The sequence below is a fragment of the Aspergillus nomiae genome (genome assembly GCF_001204775.2).
Source record: "Aspergillus nomiae NRRL 13137 chromosome Unknown contig00478, whole genome shotgun sequence".
NCBI classification, from domain to species: domain Eukaryota; kingdom Fungi; phylum Ascomycota; class Eurotiomycetes; order Eurotiales; family Aspergillaceae; genus Aspergillus; species Aspergillus nomiae.
Window position 1 is genome coordinate 219 of NW_015378533.1, and position 23,465 is coordinate 23,683.

The following is a 23,465-nucleotide window of genomic DNA, read 5'->3' on the forward strand; positions in this document are numbered from 1 at the left end:
TCGTACGTGTGTAAATACACCAGATGGATTTGTGTGCAGTAGTGTCTGTAGGTGAACCCCGATAAACACCGGATGTCGCCAGAAAAGGTCTCGCGCGTATCGATGCTTGACCCTCATTCGTATCTCATGCCTTCGTATCCACTCGTAGTCCGTCAAATTGGAAATCCTGTGAGCGCCAATGATATCTCTGCGGACGGTAAAATGCCCCGCGTATGTGCGATCCAACACGCCAGTCAGATGCCAAGGGGGGTTGGCCATGGCGAGAAGTGGAACTGATTGTGGGAGACTTCCGGTGCATCAACCGCCGTGGGTACGCTGACATACCAGATGGGGTGAACATTGCCGTTGGCTATCAATGCCAACTTTATTGCTCGGTGTTTTTCTGCGAAGCCAACATTCAGGCCGCGTCGATCTTCCAGGCGTAATCTTGCTGGATTTTTTCTTCCATAGCCTCGCGCAACGCGCCCTCCAGGGGTTGGCCATCCACGTCCTCGGCCATAGCCACGTCTCCGTCGGAGGTACGGGCTAAAGTGCCATGGCAGATGGCCAAAGCGCGCTGGTGTACCTTTTCCCAGGTCTCAAAGTCAAAACATCCCTGACTCTCGTTGAGTAGGAGATGTCCATTGGATGAGAAGGCGAAAACGTGAACAGAGGCTGCGGCGGCGGCTTCCTTCACGGAGGGCTCCCTCGTGATCTCTCCCGAGGCATCGACCGCCAGAACGGTCGCGGAGTAGGTCATGGATAAAGGAACGGAGGCAGAAAGTAGCGCCAACAACGACGTGTGAAGGAGGGCGGGGAGCAAAGTCAAGTACTATATGCCCATTCCATCCAGGTTAGCTGTAATTCCTTGTGCTAGTCAATCTTGGTTGCGATATGAACCACCCACCGAATCGCCTCTACCGACACTCTCTCCGCCCACAATAGCCAAGGTGATGACAACGCCACGTCTAGCGTAGCCTTTCTCTCGTCCCAGGATCAACTTGCTCAGCATATTCTTGATGATTCCTTCGACGTATCGTTCACCAACCCCACCCGGTGCGGTCCCCGGCTTCACGAAAACTTCCACGGTCGCATCCTCTGGCTTGAGGGCATCACGGCGTCCAGGGAGCTCAATTGGCGCATTTACCGATCCGAGGATATTAGATCCGGTCGAAGGACATTGGTATGAGGCCGAACCATCGGCGCGAGAAAGAGGAGTAAGGGAGGCTGTCGGTCCAACCATGGTGTGGATTCGAAGAACGGGACGTAAAAGTAGGTCAACTTTGGTGTATATACGGGGTAGATATGTTCAGGAATGGGACACCAGGACGGAGGTCAAGGAGAAAATGAGAGAACCAGTATCGTGGTAGCTTCACTTGCACTTCCCGCTTGGAAATTTTTGGTCGCAGGGTAGAATGCGGGCCGTCAGCTGATTGGTTGATCCACAGCTTCGACAGAACATCAACACTGCACCTACGAGTATAAAAACACCCTTCCCTTTAGCTTCATCTACTTGCCAATCTTGGTGAATGAACTAGGAACTGATCGAAGACCAGATTATGTATTTAGTGCGGGGTATATTATGTTTGACCAAGCATTCATGCTTTAGTCGCTCCAAGCCAAAAGACGCCCTAGTATATGCCAATACCCACCATATATATATCTGTGTACTTACAGTCCAGTACCTCCGGACGCTTGACTCGACCTCACTTGATAGTCACGAGCGAATATGTGAATAAACTTGAGCTTCATATTTGAACTATTACCATATAGCCCGCGCCAGCAAACTCATCATCGCATACTACCATACGATAAAAGAAGTTAAAAACAAACGAACAACTCCTTCACCACTTTCTGTCATCGGATGACTTCACGAAGGGGATCGAATTTTATGCATCAAGCCTGATCTCAGCCTAATGGGAGGCACATGACAAGCAATGACCTGCACGAAATCCAAGAAATCGAGGAATAATTCAAGAAGACCCTATCAGGTGATGACCAGATCTTCGAACACCCATACGACTTTAAGCCAGAACGATGGCTAAAGAATCAAAAACTGCCCTGGAACGCCTTAGGATTTGGCAGGCGATCATGCCCTGGAGAACAAATCTCACACCAGTCTCTCTTTATTATCATCTCCCGTGTCACATGGGTTATAATGTTGTCCGTGCGCATGATGATGATATTGTATTGACCCTTGGGCAATAACAGACGGCGTAACTTCCGGGCCAATGCCTTCCAAAGTATCATTTCAAGTTCACAGCCCCAAGCACCGGTGGGTTGTAGAGAAGGAATGGGTGTTTTTGGAAAAGGACACAGCTGCTATCCTAGTTCCGTAAGGGAAACAATGGAAAAATACATCTGTCTAGGCATCCTCTGTTGTATAACTCGCTTTAGTGGAGTGGAAAGACACTCGTCTGATAAATCGCTTCCCCGAAGTAGCAATGTAGTTTTACCCTCAGTCGGCTCTTGGGTGGATTGAGGGCAATTTTGCATAGATGCGCTAGGTAATGCAGAATAGTCCCCTGCACATAGGCAAGGGAGCTGAAGGTACGCAGTGGATACTATTGTAACAGAACATGGTGCCCTTCCTTCTCCTACTACTCGTGACGTATCAATGTATAATCAACAAATTCTTTGAGCCTCCATAGACAATTAGATGGGCACGTAGACTACCGAACCCTACTGTTGGAAACCCAACGGATACAGGCTTCGACGTCCTCATTCGGTGACCGAGTTGCATATGCGCTAGAATATCCGGCACAATTATCCGGCTAAATCGCTATCCGATCCGTGACAAGATGGGCGTTGTCGCTCTACGGAGTATTAGGCGTAGGTAATATAGTATGGACTACGGAGTACTACGAAACAAGTTCTCCGACAAGGCCCTAAATGAATCTTGACTCATCACAGCTCAAGGACCTCACTCGGAAGCGAGTGAGTTAACCCGGTATCTTCCTATGTAAAGGTATGAGCTATAATATAAGCTACTCTGATCCAATCAAACTTTCGCTACCATGGTATTTAGAATTAAAACCAACGTTTTAAATTCAGTAGTACTAGAAGCAAGAAAGACTTTTTTAATTAACTGCACTCAAGGTAGGTTAAATATACCCATGTTAAATTACCCGCTTGTTGGCTTCTCCTTGGAATAAGGACTCTTTTAGCCAGTATCTGAAAGTATCCTGATTTTAAAAGTAATACCACAAGATTAGTTGAGCTGTACGCATTTTTGAAATGGCTAGTATTTCTTCCAGGTCTAGTCAGAGTAGTGAGTGTGGTAATGCTTTAGAACGCTAAGCACCGCAGATGGAACCTATATCTAAACCAACCACTCTACAAAGATCGGCGCAACCTCTTCACACCCAGAAAGCAATTTACGAGCCGTCCCACAGCAGCTGAATTACGACTCGTCTAATTATAGATGGAAGCATGGCAGTGGATGATGTAGCCAGACATTCGGCTCGATGTAGACACAGCGCTGCTTATCTAAGTAATACCGCCAGGGTACCAGGCCTCTTGGGAAAACAACTTCTATATACACCTTGCCTGATCCTGCTTTTTGTTTAAGAGAACCACCCTATAGTCATACAGCCTGCGGGATATTGATTCCCGTCCACTGCTGCTACTCGTCCACGCTACGCTGTATAGATTGGGCTATTCTATTCTGGGTGTAGCGGGATCATTAAACCGGACTGACCTGTCTGTATCTTGGACAATGCCTTCTTGGGTAAAATATTACTTGAATACTCTAAGGAGAATAGTATTATAGCTCTTATCTGGGAGGATCTGCAGTATTTTTTGGGTATTGAATGAGAGCTATTTTGCCCCCGAATCTGTCTAGTTCGGGCTAATAGAATGGGACGGAATTTCCATAGGTGATAATATGCTCTACACCGTAGCTATCGATTTTGATAATAGTATATTAGAAATAAGTAAATGCTTTGACCCTGCCGAGTTGAGTATAGTAGTGTTAGGATATATCTTGGTTGAGGAAAAGTGGCCAGGCCGCATTCAATGGATGTGATGGATTCCCGAGGACCTTCCAGAGAGTCGGCCTACTCTGGGCAGTGTGAAGGAATAAATTATCCATCACTCTGTTGTCTGAGTAGATATTGATTGCAACCTGGTTAGTAGCAAGAGATGAAAGACTCAGACTGTCTACGATGGCAAGACAATATGTCATGATAGAATGGACCTAAACTAGTTTAGGGAAGAGTCAATAGTAAAGACCGCCATGACCCCGTGGATTCGGATTCGTGCCAGTTGCGATATTTGAGCAAGCAAGTCGTTGAGATGAGTTGGCGTAGCTGAATGTAGATCTTTTTTTTTAGGAAGGGTCCGAATGAGAATGTCAACTTGGTATGCCGCTATACTCAGGATCATGATGCTTTACGAAACTCCAAATCCAGCCCTAGATCACCTCAACCAGAACACCCAAACTGATACTCTGGCTTTTTAACAATCCCCAGTTTCTCCTTTCCCTGTATTAGCAAAGAGCGCTGGGTTGAACGATATTTACCCTACTGCCCGTTGAATATGCGGGACTATTGCACGTTTATGCCGCATAATCGTGCAAGAAGGCTTGGTAGCGCTCTCTGTCAAGAGCCCACGTACGTACATCGCCCGATATGTGTATCTCCTAAAGGACAACATCATTGTCGATGAGTTTTGGGTGATATGGATTGCCACTGTAAGACCACATACAATTCTGCACATGAGAGTCGTGCAGCTTGGCTCTCGGAGTGCAACGCAGGCGGGTCTCCGTCAGGGAATTGAATATCAGAAAAGTAGCGATCTCCGGAAGTATCTTACCGAGGACTACACGAAAGCGACACTTTTAAAAGCAACACTGGTGCCGTCTGGCTTCATCTAGGGTGGAGAGCCTGCCAGCCCGGCCTGTCTTGTCATTACTTTGCATCCATGCTTTATATGACTGGTTGCTGGCTCTGATTCTCAAGTCTATCGAGACTGCATATGTGTCAAGTTAATGGTGAGGTAATAGAGTAGAGACGATATAGCTATCTCTCATAGTGAAGCGATTACGATATACTAAGTGGCGGCTTGAGCTACCGAAGAGCTCATCTATGCTGAATATGACGGTCTCTATCTTGATGGAATATGTAGAGTACTCCAAAGGATTAACTGCAAGTTGAGTTTACGACGGTGAGTACATGCAACATTCACAAACAACGGCTACAAAACCCATCTTCCACATAGGGCAGGTCATTGTGGAATTTGGCGAGTGATATATGTGAGTATGCCATGACCGCTTATATTGTGTTTCTCTTTCCTGACACAGTAATACATGGCTGAGTGAGCCAAGGTGCTCGTGAAGCCACCGCCATCATGGAACCGATCATGAATCCTGTCAACAGCGGTGACTGACATAGATGATAAAGATATATGATGGCCCTGGTAAAATAGAGCGGTGTCTTGTTGCCACGAATTAGATCAGAGTTGTATACTCCTCGCACACTTTGCTTGATTAAAGTCCTGATGAATAATTATCGGAGTGGTACATTTATAAGTATACTTTTCACCCGGGCTTCTTTGGTAGCTGAAAGTGTTAGTTGAATAGCTAGTTCCGAGAATATGTATTAGTACTAGCTATGAGCATCATATGGCGATAGCTGTTATACACGTAGCAACATTGTCGCACCTCATAGACCGGTGTTGTACATCCTTCGACGAACCCAGTGACGAATTGGCACATCAGAATTGTCTCAAAGGTCGATTTAAATGGCGCAGTTACCTGGACTAATGCTAGTGTAAATCTATACGGGTGAACTATACGAAGCTCTTATAAGATATGCTAGTAAAAGTAGGCGTTGACTAAGGTCACGCCACATCGAGGGTCGCTATTACCAATGGTCAGATCTCAAGCCTGGCCTGCTGAGCATGTCTAAGGCCTCCTAGTGTCAAAGTCCCACTTGTTTTCATGCATGTCGCGCGATGTAACCGTGACCAAGAGCCAATGGTGTTGACTTGTTCAGCTAAGTAAAACACCCCCACTTTCAGCTGAAAGCACGTTAGGGCTATCTGCACCGACACGTATTCTGCAGCCTCTACCACCTCTGGCTGCTTTAATTAATCTTCCTCACATTTTTTGCTTTGGTGGAGCCTATATCAAGGGTACACTATATCCTGCAGTGCACTAAACTAGAGCCTTTCTCTCTTCCTCTCTCCCTCTCCCTCACTTTTGCCTTTTGCCTGCATGTGAGAGAGCTGATTCCCTCCTCATAAGGTCAGCTTGACGATCACCACACAACTGGTTCCCCTCTTCCACCAACGTCATCATTCGCCTTACTTAAAATGATACTCATGGATGGCTTTTGGGTAGTTCCTTCTGGACGTAGGGCGCAGATGGCTTTGCACAGCCGTGGCAATGATCCACGGTGTGTTATGTGTGGGAGTGCCCATAGACCAATTATCGACCCAATGATACGCCGTCTAAGGATCATGATAGCAGGGGTACCTATACCTAGCTGCATATGTGTACGAACATTCTTACTGCCCCTCACGTCAGTTTGCCACATTTTTACGCAGAATCTCCAAGTATTTAATCCGTCGTAGGTGCGATTTTGGACTGTTTCCGAGTTACGAATTTTCAGCGCCCCGACTAAACTAACCATATGTCGTCGACACCCCTCTGATCACTTAAAAACCTCCCTCAGCTTTGACGCATACCAAAGCTAATATGGTCGCTCAACATTGGGGCACCATCGCAATCGGAGTGCTCGCTGTATGCCTTGTGACTAGACTCCTTACGTTTAAAAAGCTTCCAGCGCCTCTCCCACCCGGACCTCCGCCCAAACCAATTATCGGTAACTTAAAAGACCTTCCTCCAAATGGAGAGAGGGACTGGGAGCATTGGCTGAAGCACAAACAGCTATATGGTAAATTCACTCTCACTGAGATAATATCATCGGTGTAGCATGCCACTAACCTGGACATTCGCATAGGGCCGATTAGCTCCATAACTGTGCTAGGTCAAACGTTTGTTATTCTAAATGACGCAAAGCTCGCAGTTGAGCTTTTTGAAAAGCGATCCAAGTGGCATTCCGATAGACCTCAGATGTTCTTTGCGACCGAGATGTATGTTCGACTGTATATTATTCCTCGTCCATCGTTATCCGTTAACGAGAATACAGGGCCGGAATCGGAGGCATCCTGGGAATGATCCGGTATTCTGATCGCTCTAGAGCCATTCAGAAAGCCATGAGTAAGGAAATTGGATCAAAGGTTGCTGTTTCTCGTTTTCACGGGCTTCAGGAGGCCGAGACGCGCCGCTTTCTCCTACGGGTGCTTGAGGCACCGGATGATCTGAGAGATCATATTCGGAAGTAAGTCGAAGAGGCTAGTTTCGTCGTGAAATTTGGTTTGGCTCACAAGATATGTAGAGAGGCTGGCGCGGTTGTTCTGAAACTTGCATATGGGTACACAGTCGAGCCGCACAAAGCCGATCCCTTGGTTGAGTTGGCAGATGTGTCAATGTGCTACTTTTCGTCCGTTTGTCGTTATGGAGCTTGGCTGGTGGATGTTATTCCAAGTCGTATGGTCGTTACCTTACCAGTCTTACTATGAGTCTATACTAACTACCATCCTAGTGAGATATCTTCCTTCTTGGTTCCCAGGAACCGAGTTCAAACGCGTAGGCCAGAAGTCAAAGGAAGCTTTTGACAACTTCGGGGGGAAGCCATATAACTTCGTGAAGCAACAAATGTCTCAAGGTACACATCATCCGTCGTATCTGTCAAGCATTCTAGAATCCGAAGATATCGAGCCTGGCTCCGAGAAGGAATACGTGACGAAATGGTCTGCAGCATCGATTTATGCCGGCGGCGCTGACACGGTGCGTATCATTTCAATGCAAAGGTTTCCTCGAGTGCCAGCTAACCGGCACACAGACAGTATCCACAATGGCATGCTTTTTTCTCGCGATGGCCCTATACCCTGAGGCTCAGAGAAAGGGCCAAGAGGAGATCGATCGTGTTATTGGAAACCGTCTTCCCACCTTTGCCGACCGGGATAATCTCCCTTACATCGATGCCATGGTGAAGGAAGTCCTCCGCTGGCACCCAGTTGTGCCTACCAACTTGGCTCATGTTTCAACCCACGACGATATGTGTCAAGGATACTTCATCCCAAAGGGCTCCATAATTCTCGCTAACCTTTGGTTCGTCCAACCTATCCCACTTATACATATACGATATCTAACACATTACTCACAACAGGGGTTTCACACATGACCCAGACGTCTTTCACGACCCTAGGGAATTCAAGCCGGAACGCTACCTGGGTGACAACCCCGAGCCCGACCCGCATCGGCTAGCCTTTGGATTCGGTCGAAGAATCTGTCCGGGGCGCGTTATGGCAGATGCGGCCATCTACCTCAATATCGCACAATGCTTAGCAGCCTTTAACATTGGGAAGAAAGTCGTTGATGGGAAGGAAGTCGAGCCCCGAGTAGAATTTCAGGCTGCACTCATCAGTCATCCAGAACCATATGACGTGAGCATTAAGCCCCGCAGCTCGATGCATGAGGAGCTCATTCGGGCGGTGGAGATAGACTATCCCTGGGAGAAGAGTCATGCAGACGAGCTTGTTAATATTAAGGCCTAGACGTTAGATGGATGATTGGATGTGGTTGTTGGCGTTGAGAGGGATTTGGTAGAGGTATCCTTGACTTGTTTGTTTTTCGTTTAATATGCAGTTTATCAATCCCAATTAGGGCTTCTGCATACCCACCGAATGGGCCAGAGGGATACTACCCCAATCGGGTTCTCTTTATCCGTCGTGAAAGGGTGTTGAGAAGCAAGGTTGTAACCTTGGCCATATGCATTATGGATGCCTGCATGAGTCCGGATCCGCAACAAGGTACAAGGAGTGTAGTGCGCACTTAACCCTTTCTTTGACAACGCCACGGTCGTCACGAAACACAATGTTTGGCCTTATGGACTCCGCCAATGTTATCCCGTGCCAATGGAGAACGTTAAATCTGCCAATATTTGCCTTCAGCACATATCATGGCATGAACATCAGGCTGATAAACATACACAAAGAATATAGCTCGTAACCAGTTTATAAAACGGTGGGTCTACTAAAGCTGGCAGACAGCAGGAAGCACATTATTGAGAGGGTTTCAAGATGCATGAGATTCTAAATTGGTGGCTAATCTTCTTTTTAACATTCATCGTGCACTTGCCATCTGTAGGTATCAGTGTCTCTTCGAGCATGTAGCAACTACACCGGGTAATTCACCCTAATGGCAATGACGGTATACTTTGTTTACCAAGGGTTCAAGTAGAAGGAGGGAAGTAGTTTATGAAAAACGTCTATACCAAGTATATTGTCTACCATTGCGGTGAGCAATTATATCTTACTGTCCGAGTAATGTGCCTAAAGCATGATCATAGCATGCTCAGGCAGCGCTTCACATCGGATATCTGTGAGTACCATCAACCCTTACGGCGTCCTATTGAACCCCCCTCTTCCATTGCTACATTCAGCTATGGAGGCTGTACTCTCGTTATTGACCAACTTTGCAACAGGGATGGGCGCCATGAGGAAGCCCTATTCCATTATATAAAGACAGACTTAACGCAACATGCCATCTTTTCTCCATCTTATCTAAAGCACCCTATCTTTCAAGGAACTAACATTTCTCTTTCAAGTCTCTCTTCGGCGACCATGTAAGCCCGTACTCCTAGAATCCGCTTTAGTGTTACTTGCTGACCTGGGAATAGTTGCAACATACGTTCGTTGAACCTGGGTGAGTGGCATAGCATACCTTCCTTTCATCCTTTTATAACATCAAATGCTGACAACTAAAGACCTATAATTGATATCCACTTCTTTAGACCTCGCCGCGTGCCAATTGTCTGAAAGGGAATGACTGTCTCGGATCCTCGATCATACATTTCTTTTCTTTGTGACAACTCCACCATAGGTAAGCGCCAGCCGGGATGCTATTATTTCTCTCATTGACACGAGCATTGTATAGACACACCGGTAAATATGCTCCATACTCCAGCATGTGACCCGGCGAGAAGCGCCTTCCCATTTCATCTGGTGCCTAAAAGTGGAACCGGCTCAAGTTGTATAAATAGAGCGCTGGTCCAGACTACCTGCTCTTCAGAATCACACTTGCTCAAGGCATCGACAGATACATCGGTTAGAATGAATGGCGAAACCGGCTCACCATCAGAAAGGCACCTTGTTCCACCGGCGTCAGAAGAACGCCGAAGACAGTGGATAGAAAGAAGAGCTCGGCGCGATTGGAAGCGCAGGCTCCGGGCCCACATTGTCTCTGGCCTGACGGATGACATTCTTCGTGATTTACTTATTAGGCCGGCAGAAGAGCGGGATGAACACAGAAACATTCTAGATATGGAAATTGTCCGACAATACGTACCTCTTGAATTTGAGGGTAGATCCGTCCCCGATGTAGATGCGCCGCGGGAGCTTACATGGGCGACAGAAGACGCAGTAAAAAGGCGGCTACGTGGGATTGAATCGTGAGTCTTCGTTTTCTTTTCCTTACGTATTGCCGATAGCTGGAGAGGCTGTTAACAGTTTCTAGTATCTACGGATATACTCGGAGTGAGCCATATAATCGTACGAGCCGTCTCGTTGCCTTGTGGTATGGTGAGGAGCCTGTACTGCCCGAATTTCTTAAAGATGTTCTGTATTTTGAGCTTCGACTGGGCAATGATCCTAGCAACATCCGTCTTGACTCTTCATGTAAGGTTTATCCTGTTGATTCACCATCTATATCCAACGTGACACAGCCCATTCGTTCCTTCGGCAGCCTAGGATTTCTAGCTCTTTTAGAACACCGAGTTCATAGTAAAATCCCCGTGCGCCATGTCGGTGTCACAGTGGGCCATGTCGTCGACGATGGCACCGAAGATACAATTGAACTTGAAACTGATGATCAGATGTGTCCGGTACAGCTACAAGTAGCGCCCAACTTCGAACGGCAAGGTAGGAGGAGACCTGCCTTCCGGCACAGCTGGGCTAGGCCACGAGAGTGCTTCGATGAAATCTGTCTTCTTGAAACAAACACGCTATCCGATGAGCTAGTGGCTCTGTACCATGTATCTGACGCCATAGATTGCAATGCCCTTTTTTCTTTACCAAGTGGAATTGATCCAGTTGGCTCTCTCACGGTCCCAGCTCTCCTTGACATCGATGATGTTTACGACTCGTTAATAGAGATGCTTCCACTGGAAGTACACAAGTTCGGCGCTGGGACTGGACAGACGACTGGTACACTGGTTGATATTCAAGACCTGGAAGATGACGATACATACTCGACACAGGCGGTTAGAGATGACACGCAGGCGTTCAAGTTGAAGATCGAATGGCTGTCCCCCGATGAACCGTTTGCGCAAGATGGAGACTCTGGAAGTCTTGTTTACGCAAGGCATCATGGTAAGACTGTCCCTTTAGGAATTCATTATGGATCCGATGAAGGTTTAAGGGTTAGCTATTCGTATCTTCTCTGGTCATGGTGTGAGGAAATAGATAATAAGCTGGACTTACGTCTGACATTTTGTTCTCCTGGCCGCTGCCGCTATCAAAGTTCATCTTCCTAACTTTTCTTTGTATCTCAAAGCTCCCTTATTTGTGCATGAGATTGTCTTCGTCGTCAATGCCTATTTTCCTTTCTCTCTCTCTTTCCTTTTCTTTTTCTCTTTCTTTCTGTCTTTCATTCCATTATCTCTCACCGGGCGTTCCTCAGGACTCCTTAATAGATATTCTCCCAATACCCTGTCCTCGGTGGTCAGTCTGTCAATTATCCTATCGAACTGCTCGGATGCCGTGAACAAGAGGCATCCCGGAAATATTCACTTTGTTCTTCTCACCACCCTTTGTATACAACTAACTCTATTGTAAAACCCTCCGCTTCAATCATTTAACCTCATATGTTCAGGCCAGCCCCCTATCAAGAGGCTACATGGAATAACCTCGCCCTAAGTCGTGTTTTTCACAGCCTAGGAGGTGAAATAAAGACGTACTATAAATATGGGATATCAATTTGGCATGGGAAGCGGCCCCCCGTCATCTCTTGCTATATACATGGGACCAACGCACTCCTCTCATTTGGGCTTGGATTACCTGTGTGGGCCCGTCCTATTTCTCTAACGCGATGGCCTTCGCGGCCCTTGCGAAATGGGAAGCTGGGTGGCGGTTTTCGGGGCTTCATTGGGACATAGGGATGCAGGGTTGGCTTACTAGTTTGGCGTGTGTTAGTGTGGCCGTAAAGCCCGTGTTGGGCCGCTCATTTGGCGATCTAGGAAAGGACGACCGTTAGGGGTCGAGCGTTTTCTCGGTCTCATACTGCCTACACTCTTTTCGTTTTCTTCATGTATTATCATCCTTCTGGGGGGTGCAGGAGATAGATGGGTAGGTGTAGAAGTTCCAGGGATAGAACGACTATATAAGCCCTCAGATAGGATGCTCTTGAATGGATTTCCGGACTGTCTCGCTAGAAAAACAGGAGGAACTAGCAATCATAGTCCACGTACATAAACAGGACATACATGTATTAGTTGTCGCAAATACCAGCCTTTAGGCAGCCCGCATCTCTGGCCCCCCTCCCCCTTGGGCGTATGTCCCGGATGCCCTGGGCTTCTTTCCGTCCAAGTTGCAATACAATCAATTTCATACTCATGCATAATGACGCAACAAGGTCTACCAGTGAACAGTACTCCAGTGGTGGTCCAAGCACACCGGTCGTAGAAGGATAGATCACGGACCCGTCCTCCGAACCCCATAATTCCACGGAGCGGGGTCTCCGGGCGGAGGCGTGATACCGGGGCCCTAGGATATGTCGGTATGGGGTGGAACCGCCGCGCGGATTATCTGGGTGGGTACCTCCACTTTGGCAAGACTACACGGGTGGTGGGTATATATATTTTTTTTCTGAAGGTGGGTTTCGAAGAAGATATGTGTTGGAGTATATAAGAGGGTTTAAGTTACGAAGGATATCTACTTGGACTCCTCTTGGTTGATCTGTTGTTGAAATTGTTCTAGATTTTGAGCGAGAAGGATACTCGAAGATTGGCAATATGGTTCTTGCGCAGCCCGAAAACAAGCATGTTATGCAGGTGTTCAGCCTGAAAGGAAAAGTGGCTATCGTCACCGGTAAGTCGGGTGGTTCATTTCTCTACGCTGGGATACTGATGAGCTTGGTTTGAATTCTAGGCGGTACAAGGGGTATTGGGTTGGAGATTACCAATGGGCTAGCGGAGGCTGGTGCCGATGTAAGTAGGGGCATAGCTCATGGTCCGATGATTGATAACGAAAGGGGATTCATGGGTTATTGTTCAACAGGTTGCAATTATCTATAACTCTTCTAGCACAGCCGAGAGTACAGCGGCCTCTATTGCGCAGGCTCACAATGTAAGAGTTGCTGCGTACCAGGCCAATGTGGGCGATCAGAAGGAGATCGAAGCAGCTGTCCAGCAAATTGCTCGGGACTTTGGTAAGCTAGACATCATGGTCGCCAACTCCGGCATCGCTACCGCAGTCGCCGCGGAGGACTACACCACAGAGCAGTGGCAGCAAATCATGAATGTGAATCTGGACGGCGCATTTTACACAGCCCAGGCTGCTGCTCGAGTGTTCAAGGAACAGGGGTCCGGTAATATCATCTTTACCGCGTCGGTTAGCGCCGCACTGGTCAATGTGCCCCAGAAGCAAGCCGCGGTAAGTTGGGCATACGCGACCCGGCACCTCATAGGTGTGAGATTCCCCAGGAGCCCTTTCTGACAGGTCTCGCCACAGTATAATGCCTCGAAGGCAGGGGTTGTTCAGCTGGCTAAGTGCCTCTCGGTTGAGTGGGTAGACTTCTGCCGCGTGAACTGCATCTCCCCGGGGTTTGTCGCGACTGAAATCTTGGATCATCACCCACCAGAGCTGCGGGAGAAGTGGCTCAGCATGATTCCAGCTCGCAGAATGGCTGGCACGTACGAGTTGAAGGGGGTAAGATCTTCCATCCCATGGTCATATGTTGTAGCTCCTCTGGCTAACCAGGAATTCCTATAGGCATACGTATTCTGTGCGTCAGACGCGTCGAGCTATATGACGGGAGCGAACTTAGTGATCGATGGTGGATATACCCTTCCCTAATTATTTCCAGTTAATGAATGTCAAAAGAAACAATGGAATGCAGTACCAACAGCATCATAGACAGGTCAATAGACCAGCTTCAGGTAATAGTCCATTGTAAAGACTGCGTCACAGTGATTGCAGACCGGTCACCTGGTGCATGAAGTCGCTGATCACAGATTGCTGCCTAAGAAGGAGAGTCAGATTGCCAGTCCGGATTGGATATTACGTCCGAAGAGATGACTTACAAAGCAGAATCCACACCATCAAGCTGTGCCATCTCTAACGTTGGCCACATAAGAGGGTATAGGTTAGCTATCTGTGTCTCTGGTGATTCTTGGATCGGGCCCTCCCAGCCATTGCTGCGGGGATAGAGATAACAGCCACAGAGAGATTGGATGACTCGAAGAAATCGCTCAGCGTTCGCATTGAGTGGCGCCATTGACTCGAGGGTGTTGACCGCTTGGAATATCTGTTCGCGCCAACCATGGGCGGCCGGATCTGACGGATTGTTGCGCAGACAGATTACAGGGATCAGGATTGCTTGGAACAAGAAGTATACACCATACCAGCATGCCATAGTTGTTTTCTGATGTTGTGCCCAGAATGATGAGATAAGCTCGACCGATTCGCGGGCGGCATCAAAGCATCGTTGAATGGCAAGTTCTACATGGGTATCATCTTTCTCACGGAGGCTGTCCGGGCCATTGTCTGAGTTGAGCATCCATTTTCCTACCAGAAATGGCCGGTACATCAAGATACGAAGATTGCGATATCTCCATCGCAGGATGGAATGACAGAGAGCAAATTTTGGCGGCTGGATGGCCTCCTCGTTAAAGAAGGGAGGAAGAGATGCCAACCAATCGCCAATGAGACGGTCATCTAGTTCGATTAGTTCAGCCGCAGGTGGGAATGAGGTCGAGGTGATCTTGGTATAGATCAGGTTTGTTTTCAAATGGAACATCGCCTGCGCCCGTAGATGGGTGTACACAGTAGTTTCAGCCACTGGGGTTGGGGCAGCTTGTGTGCTGGCAGTAATACCCTGCCGAGCTATTAGCATTTGACTCGTTAGACCCTAGGCAAATGGACACTTGCGCTTTCATGGATGTTTAATGGCAGGCGAGTATCGATTCCCTGCTCTGGAAATTCCAAGGGTCGCGAGAAGGTGATGATTGCGCCCACATCAAAGATGTAGAGACAGTACCAAACTCTCCGTCTCATCTCCATTGCTAGCGGAGACGCTTTCGAAGTAGGAAACTCTTTATGCAACCCGATTCCCATTGCAGTCCGCCGGGCAAGGCCAAGATAATTATATCCGGAGTTTGGTTTATTCCTCTTTTGCAAGTAGTTTGAGCTCAAGGTCAATGCTTGGACTAAGATTAGGCTGCCAGTTTCCAGCACATCGATTGTTAAGCGAGTCTTTGCCGCCTTAAACAAAGCCAGATCCACATCAGTCGGCGTTACTGCAGCTGTAAAGGCTCCCAAGGCTGCTACCACATACAAAAGTACCTGCCAGGTGTTGCTGGTTGGCCGTGGAATGACCTCCATGAACTGCGCACGAAATGTCGCTTCATGGATGATAGGATATGAGCAATGATAAAGGGAAAAGTAAGCATCGACGAATGGTTCCAGTTGAGACAGAGAGCTCAGGGCGAAAGGGACGCTTGGTGACTGATGGGAAGATGCTGTTTCAAATGGGCGACCAGGTTCGGGCATGTCAAGCCTTTCCGCACCAGATTGGGAGTTCGTCATGCGCAGCAATGCAGCACCGGATGCGGTGCCTTCAGTGGTGGGAGTCAGTCATGTCTTTCAGGGCATGCTATTCGTAAAGTTTGGGATCGAAAGGCATACCTAAATAGCCACCATCATTAGAACGGCTAGGGAGAATAGCCATGCCATCCACAAATCCATCACCACCCTGGTCCTCAGTGCGTTCATCCCATTCGAAATTGACATTGCCGGCGGAAGGGGGCGTCTCCATAGACATTACAGCGTCCTGGCTTCGGCGATTGGCCCGGTGGGAGATTCCTGTCTGGCTCCTCTCCGAGTAATCGTAAAGCTGGCCACTACTAGGTGAAGAAGCGCTGAAGACACCCAGCGAGGGTTGGCTGGGGACCTCCGGGGCAGGAACCGTCTCGGATCCGATATTGCTGTGGGGTACATAGGCTCTCTCCGGCTGCTCTGATGATCCCTCACGGTTTCCAATGTCGGAAATCAGAACCCGGTCACCGGTGCCATCCTGCTCGGCATAAGTAAATCGGTCGTCATTGGCAAGGACACCACTGGCCCGAGGGAGAAGCTGAGAGAGCAGGGCCTTGGTCCGCGTCAGTTCCTCCTCGACCTCCGTTAGGTATTGCCTGGTTAAGGGCGTCTTCGACAAGGTTTCGTAAATGCATCGACGATTGAATTTATCACATAGGGAGCAACTTGGGACGAGACGATCGCACTAGCACGGGTTTAGATTATTGCTATGCATAAGTCTGGTCCGCCGCCGCGGTAATTGCTAAGAAAGGGTGGCGGATTTAACCATCGTGGACCTACTTTCGACTTACGCCGTCGGCATTCCCGACATGCATGTTTGGCGGGGCCGTGATTAGATATGTTCAGTATTGCCCTTACGCTCGTGCCTTGTTCCATTCTTGTGCAAGAGCTTCAATATCAGCCACCTAACCCGGGCTGTCAACCAGCGTTGGAGGATTATAGCGCCTGCCCGGAATTTGTGTCCGTCGGCTAGGCACAAGAAGTGAATTCGGGCCTTCCCCCAAGTGCGTTGACTGGTATCACGTGGCACGACGACGACAAGAAATTCCCCTCGATTGACGAGTCAGTGGAAATGACCCCACAGACTCTGCTGGGGAACCATGGGAGTTCGGGAGTCTGTGGGCGGGGCTCCGTATCCGACCATCGGAAAACCCCCGGATCTATGGTCAAGTGCCGAGTTTTGCCCTGGAACAATTTCTCGAACTCTGTAGAACAACTCAATGCATTACCATACATTATGTATAATCGGTACTCTAGTCAAAGTTACGTTGACGTTTTACATCTTGTGGCTCTGCTCGGTATAGTTGTCGCTTCGCTGATCGTGGCAGCTGTGAAGTTGGCCGTCGACGTTTCAAGCTGCAGCGGTGAAAGTCAATGATCAAAGCCCGCCCAAGCTCTTCATTCCAAAGGATATTTTCAGGTCGAAGATCTCCATGTCTGATGCCCAAGGCTTTGATTTCCTTCTTCGATCTGTAAATCTCCTGCTCAAGCCACGGCGCCAACTCCATAGTTGCTGTGCTGTTACCCCCCCAGCCCATGATGAGCATGTGGCGAATCTCTCCCGCGCCATGAAGAAAGTAAATTTTAGCCAAATCGATCATACCTAGGAAAACAGGGACAGCAGAGCCTTGAGCCTTCCGCAGGATCTGGTATACCTGCGCTTCATTGGACACTTCCTTCCACAGTCCCGACGTAGTTCCTTTGCCAATGACAGTATAGCCATATGTAGCACAGGTAAGTTTAAATGGCGCACCATATGCCCCGCAACCTCCAATGGGTGTGCATTGGTCAATATTTTTGTCCAATTGTGCTTTTAGCATATGCACTAAATTCTCTGAGCTAATGGGATGCTTGCGGTCATCGCTGCCTTGACGATGTAGGATCACGTTTGGACAACGGTCGTCAAGGATACCCCGAGTCTGCAAGCCGAGTAAACACCGCTGAGTGCAAAATTGAGTATCGCGGCGTCGGGATGGGCTGTCTTGGGTAGTACCACCCCCGCGTTGACGAGGCGCTCGTTGGGCCGATGGGGAAGATGCCACTTGGCTGAAGCCGCGTTTGCGACTCGTTGCTTGGTTCGAGTGGGAGCCTGATGAATCTGGTGACGCGGTACGGTATTGGTCATTCGAGGGTGCACAGCCGGGCTGAGACCTTGTAGGCACTCGGCGACCTTCTGCTGTTCGCTCTTCTCCAGCCGACGGTGGTTGATACCCTGGACTGGATTGTTGACTCATATGCTCTGTGCTAGTACTCTTACTACTGTCGAAACTTTGGGGATGATCATCGCTGAAGCCGGTTGTCCAAATTCGAAGCCGCGACCGTGCAGCATTTCTCCATTCCTGATCACGCACAGTGGAACGAAACGCCATCAAGCAAAGACACAACACCCGGGCAACGGAGGTCTTCGGCTCTTGGATATCCTGGTCTATACCACCTTCTAGTTCTGTATTAGGATCACAGAGGAAGTAGTATAATGTACTAGGGTCGTGGTATGGAACGCGGAGAAGGACACGAGCAAGTCCAGTAGTCACATAAGAATACTCGAGTCCTTCCTGGATCATTACGTGATATTCCTGGACGATAGCTGAGCAAGCAAGGCGCTTTGCCTTGAAATCCGTAGAATCTGGAGGGTATTTATTAGTTCTAACCATATCATTCCACAAGTCCATTCCGTCGAGCCCCGTGCGTAGGCTTTCCTGAGAAAGCTTGTGAGGTGGTTTATATTCGACTGCAGTGAGCAGGGTATTAGTATTGCCGTCGACTCGATGAATACAGAACTGATCAGGCCTTGGACGGGGTATGGATGATAACTGGTCCGCCTCTGCTGCATTCTCGTCGTCTCTTTCGTCAGGGCTCAACGAGTTTGTGTGACTCTCGAACCAAATCCCATCTCCAAGTCCAAACTCGTCACGGGCACCATCAATCTTGCATAGTTCCACAATTATATAGCGAACATAATCTTCTACGGCGACTTTCTCATAAACCTCAAGACCCTTTTCACTGCTAATTGGCTCAAATAATCGTTTAGCATCCTCTTCCAGTGCAATAAGGGGCGTAAACAATCGTGCTCGCGCTTCCTCTGTGAATTGTAGGTAGTTACACACTGAATTGAAGATTTCTTGTTGTTTAGCAGCACATTCGGTCCACGGTTCCAGGCGCGTGGGGCAATACTTTCCGATGGGGAGCGGTATTGTCCCTGTGGTCGAACGAGACGGAGTTTCAGCTCTCAACGGGCGGGAGAGTAAGTTGTGGCAGTGGCGTATCAACTCTTTAAAAGTCGTTCGTTGGGCGCGCGCTTCTGCTTGCCGCTGCCTTCCCTCTGCTTGCTGCAGCCTCTCCTCTGCTTGCTTCCTCCTCTCCTCTGCCTGCCGAAAGAGAGCTTCATAATCTCGCGAGCTCTCGCCGACCATCGTTGTGCGAGGATAGGAAAGTAATGAGTGAAGAATGGATTGCTCTTAAACTAGCAGGGTGGAGGGAGTGGAGCGAAATAGGCAGCTCCGACTTGACCGAGCGTTGACAGCTGGCTTACAACAGCGAATCACCGTTCACGATTAGTTAACTAACCTGATGTAGTTAGCAAGTCACCTCTGGAATCTATATACAATCACACATTATTATATATCAAAATCACGTCCAGTATCATTTTAATATTATAAACTGACATACCAAAAAGTAGACCACGTATGGATGTTTCAAAATATGCTATGTTCTACAGATTACAGAGGTGACCGGTCCGCTAAGTTACCGACGATATCCTAGTTAACTACGGGTAGTTGGCAACGTATTGCTACCACCCCTGCCATAATTACGGATTTTAGTATTCTTTTGTCATTCAATGTGTTATACTATAGATATATCAAATTAATATACTATTGCACGAGACGGTGCTGTCAATGAATCAAATAACGGAAATAGCCTCCCGCACTAGTATAATAGATTAAAAATGACTATTTTGAATGATGCTCGCCCATTGGTATCTCTGTGTACGTATTCGAGGGTGCTTGCAGACAGAAATGCTGACCATTTATGATCTTGGGAAGCATGTACACAATACTAATCCATTCATGTTACATGGGGTCAATCAGCATGACTATTACAAAAAGTCTCTATGTATTTCCTAGCCCCATGTAAAAAAAGAAAAACACCACTAGTCCTTGTTCTGATCTTCCGGTGTGCCGTTAATGACCAGGTCGGCAGGAAGACGCTTTTCAGAAATAGTTTGCGCATTGAGGAAGTCGTTCTGATCCACCCTTCTAAAGCCATCCTCAAGAGTTGGTTCAATCCCCGCCTGAACATGTCGCTTTGCAACCCGCTCCCTAGCTACCTGTAGATCCGCGTCCACAAAGATACGATAGTCGACCATCGAAGCCACATCCCGCCACTGCGGCTCGTCTAACAATAAGTAGTTACCCTCCAGGATGAGAATTGACGTGTCTGGGGTGATGCTGATGCCGTCGGTGACGGGGTCCTTCTTCTCGTGATCAAATGAGGGGGCGTATAAGATCTTCGCAGAGGGAGACGGAGGTGGCGTAGTGTGATTGTAACAAGGAGATGTGTCCTTCTCTGCCCACTGGCGTAATTTCTGAACAAAGGCGATGAACCCCGCCACATCAAACGTCCATGGGGCTCCTCGCCGGACATAGGCTTCCTCCCAGTTGGGAAGTTGGTCCAGCTCTGCGCGCGATAGGTGGAAGCCATCCATCGGAACACATACTGTCTGGCGGCGGACGTTTGCCGGCATTGCATTCAGGTGCTCGGTGAGAGCTTTTGCCAACGTGGTCTTTCCAGAGCCTGGAGCCCCTGCGATTGCGACAAGAAATCTAGGTTTGTCGTGTACGACGGCGCGGCTGTATATTGATTCGACGACTTGTGCATATACGATGTCCATGTTGATATAAATATTGTGGCAAGTCAAGCAACATGCGAATTATACTTTTTGGGTTTATATCAGTATAGCTGTTTCACAGAATCAAGAACGCGACATACTATTGGTTCGCCTTGGTGAGTGAGGGTAAAGGAAATGGCTTATGATCGATATACTAAGGCTTCAAGTAAACGGAGGGAGTCAGAGACGGTGAAGGATTCTTGCTCCGCTTTTAGGTGAAGTCGATCCTTGAGAAAGGCAACATAAACTCAGCTTCGCGGATCACAGTCGTCCGGCACTGCCAGGATCCCGATATTCTCTCCCTGTGGAGAAGCGTTCAATTGGGCCACAATGTCGTATGTGGAGTTACTGGCCCTCTATACCGACTTATCTTGTTTGTTGCCGAAGGTGGACAGCGGAAGGGTGCTCAAGGTCACCTCTCCTGTTGAGCCTAGTATAGGCAACAGAACCCTTCAACAGTGACTAGTGCTATGTATAGATCTTTGAATACTTGTTTTACTACAAGATAGAATATGTTCGTGTTGCAATTCCAAATTAATTAATAATAAAATCTCTCTCATTTCCATTTTTACAGTTCGTTAAATTCGGTTAAATCTTGTTCTGCCGGCCCTGATAGCCCTCGATAATCACTTTGATGACGCTCTCCTTCCCTTGTCGGACCAGTTCAAAGGCCTGCTCTGCCTCCTCGAACGTATACCGGTTGGTAATGAGACGCTTGACATCCACCTTTCCGCTAGCAATTAAGTCCACGGCCGTCGAATAGCAACCAGTGCTGTACCGAATAGAGCCGCGGATAGTCAGGTCGCGAATACACGCGGTTGTGATGGGAAACATGACATTCTATAAAGCCCCTTACGTTAGTTTACTTTCCCCAATTTCCGTGGTCGCAGTCACTGGCACAGTGTCACTCACCTCACGTCCCATTCCGGCTTGAACATAAGTACCACCCTTCTTTGTCAGGTGTATTCCAGTCTGAATGCAAGGCTGTGCACCAGTAGCCTCAAGCACAACATCAGGGCCCTCGCCCAGGTCAAACTGCTCCTTAATAATCTTTGCCAGCTTCTCACTCCACTCCTCGGGAGCCACGTCCGCTGGAGGCGGAGGCGGTACAAAGACATCGTCTGCGCCAAAGGTCTTTGCAAACTCTGCACGAGGCTTGCTAATATCGACGCCGATGACCTTCTTGGCGCCGTATGCCTTACTCACAGCCTGGCAGAGAAGGCCAATAGGCCCGCAGCCGAAGACCACAATCTTCTGGTTTGCCTTTACATTCCCGACCTTGGTAATCTGGCAAGCGACAGCTACTGGCTCGACCATGGCTCCTTCCTCCATGTTCATATGGTCAGGGATCGGGTAGCAGAAGTCCGACTGGGTGATATAGTATTTTGACAACGTTCCATCGTGCGGAGGCGTTGCTGCGAAGCGGTCATTTGGGCAGAGGTTGTACGAGCACTGTGACAGTACTCGCAGCTAGAATATTCATCAGAGATCACTCGCTGCCACCAAAAGAATTCATGGATACGTACTGTCTGCAGGGAATACCAGGCTCGATGGCGACCCGGTCGCCGACCTTCAGGTTTTTCACGGCTGACCCAACTTCCATGACAGTGCCTGAGCTTTCATGGCCGAGAACGATGGGACTTGTAAGAATGAAATCTGGATGTCGTTGATTAGACGAGATTCATTCCTGTGTGGATGGTTGGTTTATCATCACTTACCGCCGATTCTGCCTCTTTGCCAGTAGTGCACGTCAGACCCGCAGATACCTGTTTGCGCGATCTGAACGCGGACATCCCAGGGATCCTGCAGTGTGGGTACCGGTCTATCCTCGAAGGCGACATCCTTAACAGCCTTGAGGACGAAGGAGGGGTTTGAGTCTTGCTATTTCTCCGAGGAGCCCAATTAGCAATCCATCATCCATAACCAGAGCTTAATACACAATGTATAACTTACCGCCATGATATACGTTTATATGAGATCTCAAAGTCAAATGGCGCGGTTATTTGAGAAAAGGTCCAAACAAAGAGTCTCCTCAACAAGATATTATCTCATTGAAATGAACATCTCCCAGCCGATATATACTCCGCAAAAACATAGATCCATGTCTACCCCGTGAGATGAGCTCCGAACCCCACCCATCCACATTGATGTCATGCCGGACGGGCACGACAGCCCGCCATACCACCGCGGGGGAATGCCGGTCCGGACACAAAGCCCGGACCCAGTCCGAACGGAATGGGGCCTCCGTCTCGGCTAGACCTCCTCAGACGGTGGGCTGACGGACACACAACACGACCCGAATTCAGAGTACATGGTTTCCTTCGGCATGCACAGAACGTTTTGTGGGGGTACTGGTGTCAATATGAATTGAGGTCGATGGTGGTACTCCACTCGTTGGCATGGTCTAGGTCTCAGTTGGCAGTTATGTCGGACATTGTTGGGGGATATGGTTTATTGGGCAGTGTTTCTGTTGCCTGGATTGTTTCGAACCTGGTTATTGATTTAACTCTGTGTTCTTGAGGTGTGATTTGATATTTGTATTGGCTTAGGAGGTATGCGTATTTGTGAGGTAGACATGATCTCGTTGAACATCCGAAATATATATTTACAGAAGTCAAAGCAGCATAACCCACTATGGCGATTGGAGAACGAGCGCATAGAGAAATTAATACTAGCAACAGCAAGAAAAAATAAATAAAAATAAAAATAAATAAATAAA

The 23,465-nt window shown here is 48.3% G+C and overlaps 8 protein-coding genes across 8 annotated transcripts; 3 read left to right on the top strand and 5 right to left on the bottom strand.

Moving 5' to 3' along the window:
• Positions 1 to 397: 397 nt before the first annotated feature.
• ANOM_010329 (putative exosome complex subunit Rrp46) lies at positions 398 to 1,222 on the bottom strand (the record flags this gene model as incomplete). The annotated part of the gene is made up of 2 exons (XM_015555585.1): positions 398 to 811; positions 887 to 1,222. 2 exons carry the CDS (start codon positions 1,220 to 1,222, stop codon positions 398 to 400), a joined length of 750 nt encoding a protein of 249 aa, XP_015402133.1.
• A 5,457-nt stretch (positions 1,223 to 6,679) lies between these two features.
• ANOM_010330 (cytochrome P450) lies at positions 6,680 to 8,604 on the top strand (the record flags this gene model as incomplete). Its single annotated transcript, XM_015555586.1, has 7 exons — positions 6,680 to 6,878; positions 6,945 to 7,077; positions 7,134 to 7,325; positions 7,383 to 7,534; positions 7,590 to 7,834; positions 7,890 to 8,158; positions 8,217 to 8,604. 7 exons carry the CDS (start codon positions 6,680 to 6,682, stop codon positions 8,602 to 8,604), a joined length of 1,578 nt encoding a protein of 525 aa, XP_015402137.1.
• Positions 8,605 to 10,161: 1,557 nt separating this feature from the next.
• Positions 10,162 to 11,582, top strand: ANOM_010331 (uncharacterized protein; the record flags this gene model as incomplete). Its single annotated transcript, XM_015555587.1, has 2 exons — positions 10,162 to 10,499; positions 10,565 to 11,582. 2 exons carry the CDS (start codon positions 10,162 to 10,164, stop codon positions 11,580 to 11,582), a joined length of 1,356 nt encoding a protein of 451 aa, XP_015402138.1.
• Positions 11,583 to 13,025: 1,443 nt separating this feature from the next.
• On the top strand, positions 13,026 to 14,121 carry ANOM_010332 (SDR family oxidoreductase; the record flags this gene model as incomplete). The annotated part of the gene is made up of 5 exons (XM_015555588.1): positions 13,026 to 13,134; positions 13,195 to 13,253; positions 13,324 to 13,698; positions 13,777 to 13,974; positions 14,038 to 14,121. Exons 1-5 carry the CDS (start codon positions 13,059 to 13,061, stop codon positions 14,119 to 14,121), a joined length of 792 nt encoding a protein of 263 aa, XP_015402139.1. The 5' UTR covers positions 13,026 to 13,058.
• A 108-nt stretch (positions 14,122 to 14,229) lies between these two features.
• Positions 14,230 to 16,676, bottom strand: ANOM_010333 (uncharacterized protein; the record flags this gene model as incomplete). Its single annotated transcript, XM_015555589.1, has 5 exons — positions 14,230 to 14,287; positions 14,349 to 15,150; positions 15,192 to 15,881; positions 15,952 to 16,546; positions 16,653 to 16,676. 5 exons carry the CDS (start codon positions 16,674 to 16,676, stop codon positions 14,230 to 14,232), a joined length of 2,169 nt encoding a protein of 722 aa, XP_015402140.1.
• A 438-nt stretch (positions 16,677 to 17,114) lies between these two features.
• ANOM_010334 (uncharacterized protein) lies at positions 17,115 to 19,271 on the bottom strand (the record flags this gene model as incomplete). Its single annotated transcript, XM_015555590.1, has 1 exon — positions 17,115 to 19,271. The coding sequence occupies one exon, from the start codon at positions 19,269 to 19,271 to the stop codon at positions 17,115 to 17,117; it is 2,157 nt and encodes a 718-aa protein (XP_015402134.1).
• Positions 19,272 to 20,008: 737 nt separating this feature from the next.
• On the bottom strand, positions 20,009 to 20,749 carry ANOM_010335 (uncharacterized protein; the record flags this gene model as incomplete). The annotated part of the gene is made up of 1 exon (XM_015555591.1): positions 20,009 to 20,749. The coding sequence occupies one exon, from the start codon at positions 20,747 to 20,749 to the stop codon at positions 20,009 to 20,011; it is 741 nt and encodes a 246-aa protein (XP_015402135.1).
• A 585-nt stretch (positions 20,750 to 21,334) lies between these two features.
• ANOM_010336 (NAD(P)-dependent alcohol dehydrogenase) lies at positions 21,335 to 22,705 on the bottom strand (the record flags this gene model as incomplete). The annotated part of the gene is made up of 5 exons (XM_015555592.1): positions 21,335 to 21,586; positions 21,659 to 22,216; positions 22,269 to 22,402; positions 22,465 to 22,627; positions 22,700 to 22,705. 5 exons carry the CDS (start codon positions 22,703 to 22,705, stop codon positions 21,335 to 21,337), a joined length of 1,113 nt encoding a protein of 370 aa, XP_015402136.1.
• Between the last annotated feature and the right edge of the window lie 760 nt (positions 22,706 to 23,465).